This window comes from Syngnathus leptorhynchus, chromosome 20 (genome assembly GCF_054491065.1).
Source record: "Syngnathus leptorhynchus isolate UIUO chromosome 20, UIUO_Slep, whole genome shotgun sequence".
NCBI lineage: Eukaryota > Metazoa > Chordata > Actinopteri > Syngnathiformes > Syngnathidae > Syngnathus > Syngnathus leptorhynchus.
Window position 1 is genome coordinate 7,256,895 of NC_141214.1, and position 13,879 is coordinate 7,270,773.

General features: G+C 46.6%; 4 protein-coding genes across 13 annotated transcripts; 1 reads left to right on the plus strand and 3 right to left on the minus strand.

Moving 5' to 3' along the window:
* Positions 1 to 42: 42 nt before the first annotated feature.
* On the minus strand, positions 43 to 4,232 carry mapk15 (mitogen-activated protein kinase 15). 4 transcript variants are annotated; one of them, XM_085901228.1, is made up of 14 exons: positions 3,676 to 4,232; positions 3,250 to 3,348; positions 3,094 to 3,123; positions 2,698 to 2,788; positions 2,496 to 2,626; positions 2,210 to 2,373; positions 1,997 to 2,136; positions 1,872 to 1,929; positions 1,632 to 1,769; positions 1,428 to 1,533; positions 974 to 1,211; positions 802 to 899; positions 587 to 733; positions 43 to 511 (listed from the first exon to the last, which is right to left on the minus strand). In XM_085901228.1, exons 1-14 carry the CDS (start codon positions 3,763 to 3,765, stop codon positions 317 to 319), a joined length of 1,725 nt encoding a protein of 574 aa, XP_085757354.1. In that variant the 5' UTR covers positions 3,766 to 4,232; the 3' UTR covers positions 43 to 316. The 4 variants fall into 4 exon arrangements, with proteins under 4 accessions (XP_085757354.1, XP_085757352.1, XP_085757355.1 ...); XM_085901226.1 differs by having other exon boundaries at positions 1,632 to 1,802; XM_085901229.1 differs by lacking the exon at positions 3,676 to 4,232 and adding an exon at positions 3,483 to 3,618 and having other exon boundaries at positions 1,632 to 1,802.
* On the plus strand, positions 3,467 to 9,356 carry aunip (aurora kinase A and ninein interacting protein). 4 transcript variants are annotated; one of them, XM_085901249.1, is made up of 4 exons: positions 3,467 to 3,623; positions 7,272 to 7,352; positions 7,565 to 7,666; positions 7,732 to 9,356. In XM_085901249.1, the coding sequence occupies exons 3-4, from the start codon at positions 7,574 to 7,576 to the stop codon at positions 8,395 to 8,397; spliced, it is 759 nt and encodes a 252-aa protein (XP_085757375.1). In that variant the 5' UTR covers positions 3,467 to 3,623; positions 7,272 to 7,352; positions 7,565 to 7,573; the 3' UTR covers positions 8,398 to 9,356. The 4 variants fall into 4 exon arrangements, with proteins under 4 accessions (XP_085757375.1, XP_085757376.1, XP_085757373.1 ...); XM_085901248.1 differs by lacking the exon at positions 3,467 to 3,623 and adding an exon at positions 7,076 to 7,211; XM_085901250.1 differs by lacking the exon at positions 3,467 to 3,623 and having other exon boundaries at positions 7,072 to 7,472.
* vps28 (VPS28 subunit of ESCRT-I) lies at positions 4,609 to 7,536 on the minus strand. 2 transcript variants are annotated; one of them, XM_085901260.1, is made up of 10 exons: positions 7,405 to 7,536; positions 6,538 to 6,597; positions 6,396 to 6,427; positions 6,285 to 6,322; positions 6,123 to 6,212; positions 5,949 to 6,054; positions 5,600 to 5,701; positions 5,422 to 5,475; positions 5,133 to 5,224; positions 4,609 to 5,051 (listed from the first exon to the last, which is right to left on the minus strand). In XM_085901260.1, exons 2-10 carry the CDS (start codon positions 6,575 to 6,577, stop codon positions 4,931 to 4,933), a joined length of 675 nt encoding a protein of 224 aa, XP_085757386.1. In that variant the 5' UTR covers positions 6,578 to 6,597; positions 7,405 to 7,536; the 3' UTR covers positions 4,609 to 4,930. The 2 variants fall into 2 exon arrangements, with proteins under 2 accessions (XP_085757386.1, XP_085757385.1); XM_085901259.1 differs by lacking the exon at positions 7,405 to 7,536 and adding an exon at positions 7,034 to 7,293.
* Positions 8,417 to 13,641, minus strand: cap2 (cyclase associated actin cytoskeleton regulatory protein 2). Of its 3 annotated transcripts, XM_085901234.1 has the most exons (13): positions 13,573 to 13,641; positions 12,468 to 12,623; positions 12,308 to 12,396; positions 11,944 to 12,021; positions 10,818 to 10,961; positions 10,608 to 10,693; positions 10,276 to 10,381; positions 10,072 to 10,198; positions 9,833 to 9,996; positions 9,638 to 9,761; positions 9,434 to 9,516; positions 8,855 to 8,998; positions 8,428 to 8,774 (listed from the first exon to the last, which is right to left on the minus strand). In XM_085901234.1, exons 2-13 carry the CDS (start codon positions 12,619 to 12,621, stop codon positions 8,691 to 8,693), a joined length of 1,383 nt encoding a protein of 460 aa, XP_085757360.1. In that variant the 5' UTR covers positions 12,622 to 12,623; positions 13,573 to 13,641; the 3' UTR covers positions 8,428 to 8,690. The 3 variants fall into 3 exon arrangements, with proteins under 3 accessions (XP_085757359.1, XP_085757358.1, XP_085757360.1); XM_085901233.1 differs by having other exon boundaries at positions 8,417 to 8,998; positions 12,513 to 12,623; XM_085901232.1 differs by having other exon boundaries at positions 8,417 to 8,998.
* Positions 13,642 to 13,879: the final 238 nt, after the last annotated feature.

Sequence of the window (13,879 nt, forward strand, 5' to 3'; positions counted from 1 at the left end):
TAAATGGCATATTACAAAAATAATCCATTTTTCCATTTTAATCGTTTTTTCATGGGTAAATAAGTCAAACTGTTGCCATCACAAACATTTTATTAACAATACAGGTAATGTTCTACTCATTCATAGAGGCCATCCATGCTATTCTCACAAGAGTAAAAAAAACTTCTCACAAAGGTCAAAAATTGTTGTCAAAGGCTTGATGAGAAATTGTCTTCTTCTTATGTAACCACCTTGAGAAGAATTGGTCTCTTTATGATGTCCTTGATGAAGCAGGACCCCCCCCCCCCCCCCACACCCCCCTCTCCCTGCATCCCTGCTATTGGTTGCATGTTCGCGCCTGAAGCAGGTTGTCCAGCTCTGTCTTGCTGATGGTTCCATACGCCTGGCAGTAGCTGCCCAGCTTTGCCCGTGGGTCACCCGCCGCCGCCACGTTGCAGTTGTTCTGGAAAACCTTCTTGCTGAAGCGCGGTGCCGGTCGTCCATCGCGGGCTTGAGAGCCTGAGTGCTGGTTCTGCGCGGGACATGGGTAAAAGAATTCAGGAGTCTGGAAAGTGCTTGAATAACCACAAATGTTCTCTCTGCTCACCGGGTCAGCGTTGGCGATGCTCAGTCCCGGAGGCGATTCGTGCTTGCGTACCAGTGGGTTGTTCCGAGAATGGGCGAATGCCAGGGAGAAAGCCCGGTTTGGGTGCGCCGGGGCCGAGCGACCGCGCTGGATAATCTGGTCCATGGACTTTGGGAAGGAGGAAAACTTTACAGTGATGTAATAAAAGAAAAGGGGAAAAAATAGACCAGGCTTACTGTGTTAGCTCTGTCGCCCTCTGTTGACGACGAGGTGACACTGTTGCTCCTCTGTCTCGCTCCTCTGGTCCCGGCCGCGTTTGAGTGAAGGAAGACATCTGGACGAAGACAGTCGGACCTAGCGTTTACCTATCTGGTTTGTTGATGGCGGCGTAGCTGACGTCAGACCTACTTGGGGCGTGTGTGATGGGGTTATAGGTGCATCTGCCCGCGTGGGGGTTCCCTGAAGGGTCTGGCTTGTCCGCAGGAAGCAGTGGCGACGCCTTCTCTGCCTGGCGTGGACTTTCACCTTCGGGCTTTGTGTCCCTTTTGTCGTCTCCTCCCTCCTTTCGGCCATCCCTGACGGTCGCCACCTTTGTGGGATGGAGGAGCCGCAGCATACCCTGATGGCTTTTCCTCTCTCTAATCATCTGCGAGGCAGACCACAGAGACTCACAAGTTGCGATTTCTTCTGGTTGGGTGATTTTCTGCTTTTGCTTGCCAGCCATTTATATTTGACAATATAGCGTCATTTTTTCATTGTGGTATAGATTGGTTACATTTCATTTCATCGGGTCCAATCAAATCTGTCTAACTGGCTCGGTCGGGGAAAAAAAGAAATTCCCGAGATACAATTTTGCTTGTACCTCGTATAATTTGTTGCGGTACTGCGCCACTGATAACTGCACGTCGTCATCCAGCGGCAGAACTACGTTGTAGTTGAGCGACGGCTCCTTGCCCGGATTGTGGAACCTGCGACGACGATTTGGACGAGACGCACCGACAATGCATTGCCTCATCTACCCAATTCCAGAGAACTCGCAACGGTGGGTGACATGTCATGTCGGTACCTGGCTACGTAAGGATGCCGGAGGGCTTTTTCCGCAGTCAGCCTCTTGTCAGGGTTGAAGACCAGCAAACCCTTGAGGAGGTCCAGGGCGTCGGGGGGCGCCGACATCTGCAGGAGGTCCTCTAAAAGCACCTGCGGCCTGGCCCCGCGGGGAAGGACAGGGATTTCACATCAAAGAAAAAAAAATCGGAATAGTAAAACTTTAAAACTGCAAAATAGAAGATAAGAACAGGTGCCTTACTTGTGTAATATTCTCTGAATGACCGACGAGCCAATTTCAGACTTGACAGCAAGGATATCTGCCAGTTCATGAGCATTCATTTGAAAATCAAATATTCTCCAAAGTGGGGCCGGCGTAGCGCTCACCTTCTGGACACGGGTGCGGTATGGCCCCCATGATCCTCTCGATCTGATTGATGGTTGACGTTCCGGGGAACAAGGCCTTTCCCAGCAACATCTCGCCCAGGATGCAGCCCAGGCTCCACATGTCCACGCCCTTCGTGTACCTTTCCGAACCACACGGGTTGTTTGCGACACTCGTTACGTGCCTGCGATCCCTTCGACCGGTCACGGTCATACCTGGTGGACCCCAGCAGGATCTCGGGGGCTCGGTACCACCTGGTGGCCACGTACTCCGTCAGCGCTGGGTTTCCGGCATCCTCCTGGTCTTGGTTGAGCGATCGGGCCAAGCCGAAGTCGCACAGCTTGACCACGCAGTCTGAGTCCACCAGCACATTGGAAGGCTGGGGGGGGGAAAAAAAGGTTGGACGCACACTGATTGTAGCAGGATGAGCGTGAACTCAAATCCAAATGGCTGACTTGCTGAGACATGGCCATAGCTCTGTCAAACTTAGTGGAATGGCACCTTTTGGTCCCGGTGGATAACGTTCCCCGAGTGCAGATATTTGACCGCCTTGAGCAGCTGGTACATGACGTACCGCTTGTGGATGTCCTTCAGTAGTGATCCTTTCTTTATCACTGCATGCAGGTCACTGTCTGGATTTTAAAAAAAAAAAAATTAAGAGAGGTTACTTTGCCTTTGTTAAAGCACATCCTGCAGAACTCACCCATGTATTCAAAGATGAGATAAATGTCTTTGTCATTTTGTGCCCGGATGACATTTTGGAGTTTGACCACATTGGGGTGATCGCCAAACTCCTGCGCAAATGACAACGATAACAGAACGCTTGATGAATTTTGACCCTGTGCCGATGTTTGGATATTTCTCATTGATACTGGCTTTGGGGCTGAATTCTTGCTCCAGGGGGCGCTACAAAACCAACTTTCAAGGGAAAGTCTGGTTGAACATTAACAGGCAGATAGTGTGTCAAGGCTTTGTACACACAAAAAAGCATAAAGGGATTATGAACAGAAATAATGATTGACACATTCACTTTATTTTGATGGGTTTCAGAACAGCAGTGTGACAGTAATTATTATTATTTTTAATTGCGAGGTTTTACCTGCAGCAACATGACTTCTCGAAAGGTCCGCTGTTAAAAAATAGAAAACAATCAGGATGTAAACTCCGAGCACTCAGGCATCCTGATGATGTAATCATTAGCAAAAGATGGCAACATTTGAGTTTCCTGTCTCAAATTAATGACTAAATGGCCCACCTGAGCATCTGTCTTGTTTTTGAAGGCATCGAAAATCTTCTTCACCGCCACGATTTCTCCCGTTTGCCTGTCCACCGCCTTCCAAACGATGCCGTACGCCTACCGCATGGACACAAAAATAACTAGATTTGAAATGCGTCAAACAAGTTTTTGCTCCAACATGAGCTGTTTGTAGCTAGCAATTTTGGATGCACCCCCCTCAGGTGTAAAACAACTAGTGACATGACACACACCAACTAATTAAGCTCCACATTTGGTGGGAAGTTAACTCCAGTATGTAGCGATTCCACCGTGCAAATAGTTCGTCCTTCAAATGCAAATAAACATCAAAAAGGGAAAGACTGGAAGGGGAAAAAAAGTGGAACACCTGAAAGGTGGGTGATGCGTTCACGTTCCGTCTGTACAAATGTAAAAGCTTCGACTCACCCCTTTGCCAAGTCTTTTCTTTATCTCGTATTTTGTGGAAATGTGTTCCTCCACTTCAGGCATGCCGCCGGATTTCGCACTTTTGCTCATTTTGAACACTTGCGCACTCCTACAAGGGTGCCGCAAAAAGTCGGATGACAATCGGGATGACAAAAGGTAATCGCGGCTAACCGGAAGTGGTGACGCGTCTGCAGCCAACAAAGTCGTTATTTTACTCCTTTGCACGCCATTCAAATGATATTTGAGCGTTGCGTGGGTCTCTTGGTCGCATTAGTGTCTGTTTAGAAGTTAGAAGTGTTGAGCGAGTCCCGTTAAACGAAGTCGGCCTCACCGGAGGAGACAAGCAGGTGGAGCCATTTTACATCGGACACTAAACAGCCATTTTAAAGTTGCAATTAGTTTTCTAGCCGGGTAATAAACGCATGCTTGCCGATCGGCCGTGTGGCGTTTCGCGACAAGTCGGGGAGGAGTCGATGTGGCGGCGGCAGGAGCCCGGGAGGTGAATTTTGTCTCAACTTGTCGTCGTGGAAACCGTACGGCGCGGCTACGATCGCTGTGATGACACACGTTAAGTGTTGTCATGGTGACACGCCTGGCTGGCGTAAGAGAGCGGCACGTATGTGCGATCCCTTTCCTTCATCATAGTTCCTTCATTTCAGTGAAATTTTAAAGAGGAAGATACAATCTCGTTTACTGTATTAAAGAAACCGAAAAAAGACATGTATATGAGGAATTTCAAATATAAAAGATATAAAGGCGTTAGCTTTGTCACCCTCAGCTGGTTATAAAGGACATATACGGTGTGTGTTTTTTTTATCACAAAAGAAATTCAACTAAATTCAGTTTCAGAAAACTGTGAAAGTTTTTTTTACTTGTTTTAATTTTTGTATGAAATATAAAAATGTGTAAAAACAAGAACCAAAGAAAATCACATTTTACGGTAGATTTAAACTTTTATTGTTAAAGAGAGTAAGTGTGTATGATTCTGGACGTAATTATCCTAACATTTGTATATACATTTGAATAAATATTGACTGTAGTCCATAAACGGGGGTGGGGCCTTGATTAGCTAAAAGAAGACATTGAGAAATCCAACATATTACTGTACATGAATTGCATTAATCCTTCCAGGTATTAATAGGAGACAAAGCCTAATTACTTTAATTGTTTCCCTGTCATTTGATGACAATAATATTGTAGGAGGAAAGAGTATCAATAAGGAAAAGGTCATGTAACCCTAACAAAGACGAATAGCTCAAGAAGAGTGCAGGAAGCGGTTGAAGGCGTTATAGGCCGACTCCAGGTCAAAGAGCATCTGGCGCACTTGGCTGTCGTCCAGCTCATCTGAGGCTGACATGCTGCTCAGGGTACTTAACCTGTTGACGTGAAAGATGCAGTGAACGCGGCGGCACGGTGCTCGCAAAACCAACGCCGGCTCGACGGCGACGTCGACTCACCACCGGCTGACTTTGTCCTTAGCCTCCGAATCGGGAGGCATGTTGCTCATTCGGTTCATGGTCTCCATCAACTCGCGCAGATCCGGTTGGATCTAATGCAAACAGAGTAAAGCATTCAAGCTTGATGTTTCTGGTGATAACCAAAACAGCACCTATCAAGGCACAATATCAAGTCTGGAAACAATGCTGTATTTATAGATGATCTAAGGAGAGGTATGAGGAGAATTTAGCCACAATTAGCTGCAGACCAGCTTACCGTTTTACTTAAAGTCAAAGTCTCGGGACCTACCTCGTCCATGGCTCTGATCTCCAATCTCAGTTTGTCCATGACAGTGATAAACAGCTAAAAAAAACAAGTGGAAAAACAAATACGTAAGTGCGGATCACCTCGAGGAAACGGCACCATTAAATTTGTCAAATCTCCTCGCGTGAGTGTCCCATCCGGACTGATTGAAGAGGGGACATACAGAAACGATGTCGGCGATGCAGCGGTTCAAGTTGCCCTTGTCATCCTTGATGGTGATTGGCCGATCCTCCTTGATCCTTTCCATGGCTAGCGGGCAATCTAGCTAAAAGAGGAGAAAAGGATCAACATAAGTACATCGTTAGCAGCAGCAAAAACCAAAATCAAGGTTAACAATAAATAAGTGTGTGACGCTATACAGCAGAACACCCCAAATCAAACACAATTAACTTTTTCCAGTGATCCTTTTCACCCACTATGGAATTCAACATCAACATGACGTAATCATCTCGTAGCCAAGTGCCACATCAATAGGTTCTCTTTTATATTTGATATCATTTTGGAAAACTTACTCTGTACTTGCGGCAGAAGTCATCGATTGAGCCCACGTCGGAGCCCTGCACCTGTTTGAAAGCCGCCTTGTACTGTACCAGCAGTCTGGAACATGAGCCGGTATACCTGAAGGAAGAAAAAAAAAAAAGGCATCAACAGAGACAGCAAAGTCAGAGCCCAAATTCCCAACTCACTCATTGGGTGTGACACAGTCTTTGATGTAGGCTTTCTCCAAGGCCTGCAAGGTCTTGACAACAGCAAACAACTCCGCCATGTTGTCAAACCTTCACAAAGAAGCATCCCAAGTGATTAGGAACTTTCATATCAATAGGGAGGGAGCATCATGTGACACTTACTTTTCTCTTTCTCTTGCATTTTTGTACAATTTCACCTCCTGGAATGATTAGAAAAATAAACATATGTGCTCACATTATTTGAGGTAAACTGTGAATATGCTCAACTTTTACCTCGTAGAGCTCAGGTTTATTGGGTGCAGATCCTGGAAGATGAAGCCACAACTTCAGATGTGTTTTATTCATACAATGATATTTGCAAATGTCCTTATTATAAGACTATTAAGGTGTTATTTTTAAGTAAAAGGCACCTTACCTCCTCCCATGCTGCCTATGACCGGAATGCCATGAAACATGTTTGATGACTCAACTTAATCTAAGGAAATAAGGATTTGTGTCACTGTTTGGCGAGTTGATTTATTTTAGATTCAGTCCAAACTCTACATCATTATTATTAACACGTCACGGAAGTAGCATGCCACCACGTACGACTACGCTCACTGAATCGAAACGATGATAATCCTATTAAAAAAGTTTAAATTTAACAGCAACACAAGGGAAAAAAACCGGTTGAAGAATGCCAACAAACGAGTAGCTTGGCGTCCTTGATTTGTTACAGTAAACCGGTTAGCTTGAAATTAGCTTCCAGTGCTAATTCGTAACAATGGACAATAAAATTGCCATGACTAGTTAAAAGCTAACTTTGTGTGCCTGTTTATTTACGTCAAAACCGGTAGGTTGTCTCATGTGTCTTTGATTTACCAATGTTAGATTTAGAACCGAAAAGATATATGTTCAAAACAGACGCTTACCCTTTTCCGTGTTACTTCTAAAACGTCAAAGTAAACACACCCTGCTACCAGGACCAGAAAAGGTGTGCCCAAGGCGCCTGAAGGAAATTCAACTATTCTTTTCTTTAGATCCACATTCTCAGACGGTTAAAATGAGCATTCCAATTTTTCATGATCTCTAAACCCAACGATACTACAGGTCAGTGTTGTTATCAAGCCGTTTCAATGCATATGAGCCCCACGCGTTTTTTTTGTGCAGTCAAACGTCAGGGTCAGCCTGTCGTCAAGGCGCCAGACTCAATCAACGAAGACAAAACAAATCGACGTCAACAAGAAAAAGGTCAACCTAAACACACATGTACATTTTAATGTCGACTTTGAACAGTTTTTACCTTTGTTTAAGTCGGTTGAACTGCTACTTCCAATCGTGACTATCATTCCAAGTGTTTAGAATTGCCAGGTAGCTTTTGTCGTTAGTTCTAGTGGACGTCGTCAAGCTCACTAACAGTCGATTCGCAAAAGTCATCATATTTCAAAATATATTTCCCCTAGGCTGCCACGATGAAGACATCCAAAGCGGTTCAGTCGCAACCTGCCCTTGAAGAATGTGGCGTGTGGTTGGACACGATGGAGCTCAAAGGAAAAGCTAAACAGGTTAGGCGATAGCAAATAAGACGCGAATAAGACATTTCATCCATTTGTTGTTTTTTTTTTTGCAGAAAAGATCCGCCCGGCCCATCTCCAAAAGTGCTGGCTACAGTTTGGCTGTGGTGTTCAATTTCACGCAGACCAAGACAGAGATGCCAAAGACCAAACAGAGCTCTATATCCAGCTACTTTCCACCTGTTGTGGCATCGGGAGGAAAATGCCAGAGCAAGACAGACGTTGACAAAGATCATAACATTCACGGTGAAATACAAGGAAAGCAATCATTTGAGTTGGAAGAGGACATCCAGTGCAAAGTCAGAGAGGAGGAACTGCATGAGTTGGACAGTAGCCAAGAATCTTCTGTTCCGTTGCCCCAAACGTTAACAGACTTCGACCTAAGCAAAGACGAAAAGGCCTTTGGGATGGAGGCGGAAAGCAAAAGGTCCACTCAGAACCCGCTTCAACTTGCTCTCTCTTCTCACGACGACGAGAAAGAAAACAGCTTCTTCGCAGAGTCCTTTTCTCCTCCGAGGAAGCCACCAAAGCAGCGCGACGACGAGGACAGCCTGGCCCCCATGTTCACGCAGGACTCCAACGGATTTCAGGTGATTGCGCACCGAGCTCAGAGGAGACCCTTCCAAAAGCGCAACGGCGACCACGGCGTGAAACCCGCCGCTACTTTGTTTGACGCACTCTTCACACAAGACTCGGAGGGAATTTTGGTTATTAAACACTGACACCAGCAGACACATTTTCATTTGTAAAAAGACATTGTTTTGCTTTTATGGACATTAAAGGTTTTTCTTTTTAAGACACATTGGAATTGCGTTTAGCACACTAAGCATGCTTTGATAGAATTAAGTGATTTCGAAAACTAAAAAAAAGAACAAATTTGGCAGTGTTCTGGCCTAAAAAAAAAAAAAGCATGTTTATTAGTACAATTTCCTACAATATTAAATACCCAAATATATGAAGGGGGGGGGACACATCCATGAGGCTAAATATTAGCATTTACTATGCCAACCTCCAATCAAGCGGCCATCTCACTGGGTTCTGTCACCAGTTTGGATCCGTCCCAGACGGTCTTGAACTGCTCGGGAAGCGGCAGCTCTTTCTGAAAAAGCAAAAGGATGGAAGCAAACAGCTGAGCCGCTTGCCCTCTGGATGAACGCTCAGATGCAGGCAGACACTCACGTAGTCGTCATCTCCTTGCGGGACGAGGACGTTCATCTCGGAGCTTTTGGCGCTGACCACGTGGCAGCTTAAGGACTGCTGACTCAGGTACAGCTGACATCCTTCCGTTTTATTGATGGAGATGGTGGGCACACTTCCCAACACCTAGTTTGAGAGGCAAAACTAACTTACAAACTTTCCTTTGAAATCATGCTGCAACGCTGAGACATCAAAATGTAACAGATGGTAGAGACAAGAATGACAACCAGTGGTGGATTTCATTACAACAAAAAATATATCAACTGGACATGTCTTTTCTTTTGTTACTTTTCTACTTTCTACTTTTATGTATATAGGTTGCACTGCACTCATTTAGATTGTGTTTCTGGTAGTGAAACCTTGGTTGTAATCGGGACGGGACTAGATTAGCAGAATTGCTTACTCCCGTTTCCCAAGTCATGTCAAACAAATGAATCTGCAATAAGTGTGTTCTTGATGTACTTGGCGAAATAAACAAACCAAACCAAAGCAAAGCAAAGGTTAAGCATTGTTTCAAATCCAAATTTAAAAGGCAAACCCTGCTGGGAACCAGCGTCTCACCTGTAACTGAACAGCCTTGGAATTGATGATCTCCACAATTCCGACCACGTTGTCCAACACCAGACCGAGCTTCTTGCAGTTATCTGAACACAAACGCCCGTCCGTCATTTGAAACGTACCGAACGTCCGAGCCAACCGCATGGAGGCGGCCATTCGTTAGCATACCACAAGAGGACAATTTGGAGAATTTTCTTGGATGCTTACCTACGATGATAGAGTTCAACTTCCCTTTGACGTGCAGGGTGGCATCGCCGCAGGCAAAGACGTAGACCACCTGCCGCAGCTCGGTCTCCTCGATCATCAGGTCATGTTTGTGCTCAAAGTTCTCCTGCCGGGGGAGCCCGCCTACTTTCAGTAAAGCCCCGCGAGACTGGTTGAATGAGTCCCAGCTCCACCTACCACCCTCCATTTCTTCCCGTCCAGCTTAAGCAGCGGAGGTTTCTTCTGGGGCGCCGCCGGCGGTGGGGACGTCATCTCGGGTTTGGCTTTTGCGCTCTGCCCCTCCTGTGAACGCAGGCGCGGGTTCTTGTGGGTCTTCTGGTGGTCTGAAACATGCCTCAAACCTAGCAGATAGTTTTACAAAGAGAAGAGAGTGAAGGCCTGAAAGTGACTTTGTAGACCACAGGTGGGTAGCGCACCTTTGGTTATGTCCAAGCCCTGGTTGAGTTGGGTGAATAAGGCGGAGTCTTTGGCCGGGGGTGCGGGTGCAGGGGGTGATGGGGGGCAGGCAGCACTTTTGTACAGGGAGGCCGGGGCAATGGGACCCTACAGCAAAGGGATGATTGGTCTTGCCCACTAGAGAGCAGTGCTGCACACATTTTCATTCCTATTTTGGGACTGACCGTCTTGCTCCAGAGCAGTCCGGCGCTGTGGTGGCAGTTGATGAACGACTGCATCTCGCTCCAGATGGACAAGTACGAGCGCACCCAGTCCACGTGACGTCTGTCGCTGACAAAATGGGCTTCGTCATTTCCTTTCAAGTCATCAACGACACCAATGCGACGACACGGACGCAGTGCTTCAATCAAATTCATTCCATCCCGTGATATGGACTACGTTATTTTAATTGACGGCAGTAATCACCAAAGGTGTGATGCAGAGGTTAACGGGAAAAAATATGCAAATTGAGTTCAGTCTAAGCAATCAAATGTGTCTCAGGCTTGTGTGCCTTTACGTTTCCTTGTATTCTTTGAGGACCCTGTTGGTGTAGAAGGTGGCGGCGTCGTTCATCTCCTTCACGTAAGGTCCGGGCTTTTGCTTCTGAAGAGAGTCCAGAGAGGATTGTGAAAATAGAAGAAGGTATCTGCCAATACACGCATAGCCGCTAGCGGTTCAACAATGAGTCCACTCGAGCGGTAGAAATTTTTGGGCCTTCAAACGGTACCACGGCCACCCATCCGAGGGCAGGGATGCTCTCGCTGACGGCCGACAGGTGCTTGAAGAGCTGACTGTCGCGGTTGCGCTCCCGGAAGCTCTGGATCTTCTGGATGTGCTCCGAGATGGGCTTCAGCAGGTCGCGGAGCTCCGTCTGAGAACACGGGACAGACAGCGCTGTATTCAATTCAAAATACGCACATGTCGTCAAAATGTATCACAGCGTGGTTATTAATGCTATTTTTAGCCGGCCGGCCGGCGTGATAGCACAGAGCTGCAAACGCTCTCACGATGACTCACCATCATGCGGGTGGGTCCTGGTGGATTGCAGACTTCGACCAAGAACAACCTCAACTTGACAAAATGTTTTCAGGAAAATGAAAGACATTTTTCAAAATCTGGACCTGCTATGAATTTCACGTTGGCATTGTCGTGAACGTAAACTCTTCATTTGTCTTCCCCCTCTTGGTCCTTGCTTGCTGGAACATTCCAGGAGATCACCGTGGCCTTATAAGGCAGAGCTGGCGGTGTGCTGTTTACATTTCGCCAGCTCAGTTTGTCGGCTCAACAGAATTTCATGTTGCTGAGTGAAACTGCTTTTGGAGGGAGGCTGATGTTTGATTTCCGACGGCCCGAATGACATCTTGAGCCACTGAGTCCACTCCTCTTGCTAAATTCGGGGCATTTCTGTGTTCTTCTACAACCAACTCATTGGTGCACGTCTTTAAGGCACCGTGAGGTGACAGAGGAGTTCAATGGTCTTACACGCGAACACACACACACACACACACTGACAACAGGCCTCAAATATAGAACATGCCCATAAAAAGTCGGAAAGCTGCTGCTCATTTGGAAGGAAGCTTACGTGTGTGTGTGTGTGTGTGTGTGTGTGTGTGTCTGTGTGTGTCTGAGTGTGTGTGTGTATGTGTGTGTGTGCATGTGCGTGCATGCCTATCTAGTGTATGTCCAATAGGTGAAGTTTTAAAGAACAATAAACAAATCATTTAATCTCGCCAGTGTATAGCCTTGAGAGCCTTCTAAAGCGAACATCATAATGTCCCATGATGCTTTGCCAGCGCTACACCCCGATGAAAACATGTTAGTTGTCATGGAAGTGCCATCATATTTGGTCATACCTGCGTGGGCTCCTGGTGCTCGGCCGCCATTTTGAGGAAGGACTTGTGCGTCTGCAGGGCATCGTTGACCATCTCCGCCTGGAGAGAAAAAAGTGTGATTGACTAGCTTCTGTGTGTTGGGGGGGATCTCCAAAGGGACCCACCATGGAGGCTTTGCCCTTAAAAGGACAACGCTGGTGTGGCAGTTTGGATTCATGAATGCACGCAAGTTCATGGTTGGTCCGAGGCAACGGTTAAGGTCCATTTGAAATAACTACTAGCAAATCAAAGATAAACGCATGTGTCTGTGTGCAGGTGAACAGTTGATCATGATTAGTCGTGTCAGAGAAAGGAATTAGAGAGAATGCGTAAAGAGCAGACTCACGTGTTTCTCCACATCACTCCCGATGGTCCTGCTGATATTCATGTAGTTGGTCAGTGGACCTTTCAGAAGAACGTCACACGCGCTGGAAGCTGGTTGTCAAATAACAGTAAACCAAAAAGTGAAATACAGCTGAACTGAACGGAAGGATTCTTTTGCTTACCACTAGAGGGGGCCCTTTGAGACTCTAAAGAGCCGTCCGTCTTCCCTCCATCGATGCCGTCGACACAGTCGCCGTTGGATAAACTTGCAGACGCCGACAGCAGCTCCAGTCGAGTCACGGCTCGCTCCAGACGCTCCGTCAAATCTTCAAGCATGACTGAACGGAAGATTGCGGTCGGATTTCAGACAAAATGAAAACTGTTATATCATGAAATCACATCTGCAACTGGACGCTGATTGGCATTTATATTCTAAAGCTAGCAAGTCAAATCATCAATATACTATTTGACTCCCCTTCGGCATGTGACTGTGAGCTAACAGCTGCGTGCTATGAATCAACGTGGTGAACGTTGGCATTGGTGTCAGGAATAAAAGCGTTCAAAAGCTCATGCAATGACAACAATGGCAAGCCGGAGGAACGCCTGGCCTGGGTGACTTGACGCCATCTTCATCCACAAGTGCTGTCCTGCTTGTCGTTTCCATAGCAACCAGGAGGCGGGAAGTGGACTGGCGCAACAGCTGAGGAAGAACACGTGTTGCTCTGCTCTGCTCTGCTCTGCTCTGCTCTGCTCTGCTCTGCTCTGCTCTGCTCTGCTCTGCTCTGCTCTGCTCTGCTCTGCTCTGCTCTGCTCTGCTCTGCTATCTGATCTTTTGGGAGGCTAAATTCAGCTCGCTGGCTGGAGCTTCAGCCCGCTGCTCATTGAAATATTGTTAGAATGCAGGAACCACAAGATTTGCTACACCTGTTTTGTCACCACTAATCAATACAATTATGACCTGTTCAAGCATTAAGAGGCAAAAAAAAGTCATCAAACAAAAAAGAGTCTCAAAGCAGACCTTGGGGTTTTTTTTTTTCCCAAAGAACGTTCGACAACGTTATTCACAAGCCATCCCAACGACTATGCTGGGGCCAAAAAGAGCTCATGATATTAGGAAAAGCCTGTTCGTTCCGTCTCTGTCTACAAAGTGCACTTACACACACACACACACACACACACACACACACACACACACACACACACACACACACAGACAGACCATAGCACACGTGCGCCAACGCAACGGTTGTTTTTTGTTTTTTTTTTACATGAACCTCATACATTTACCTCCTCCTGTGCTGTTCTTGTTCCAAGAGTGCTGCTTGCCTGCTTGCCTTCCCGTCCGTCTGGGATGTCCTAGTTCAGCCGAGTAGAACACACACCAACACACACACACACGCACGCTAAAAATAACCAATAGAGAGAGAGAGACAGAGAGGCACACATGTAACCACCATTCTTCTTCTTCTGTTGCGTTATTTGAAGATGGAAAGGTTTTGAAGTTAACTTCAGTGCCCGGAGAAAAGCCACGCAGGCTCGGGGAGAACATGCAAACTCCACACAGGGAGGGCCGAAGGTGGAATCCAACCCGCAT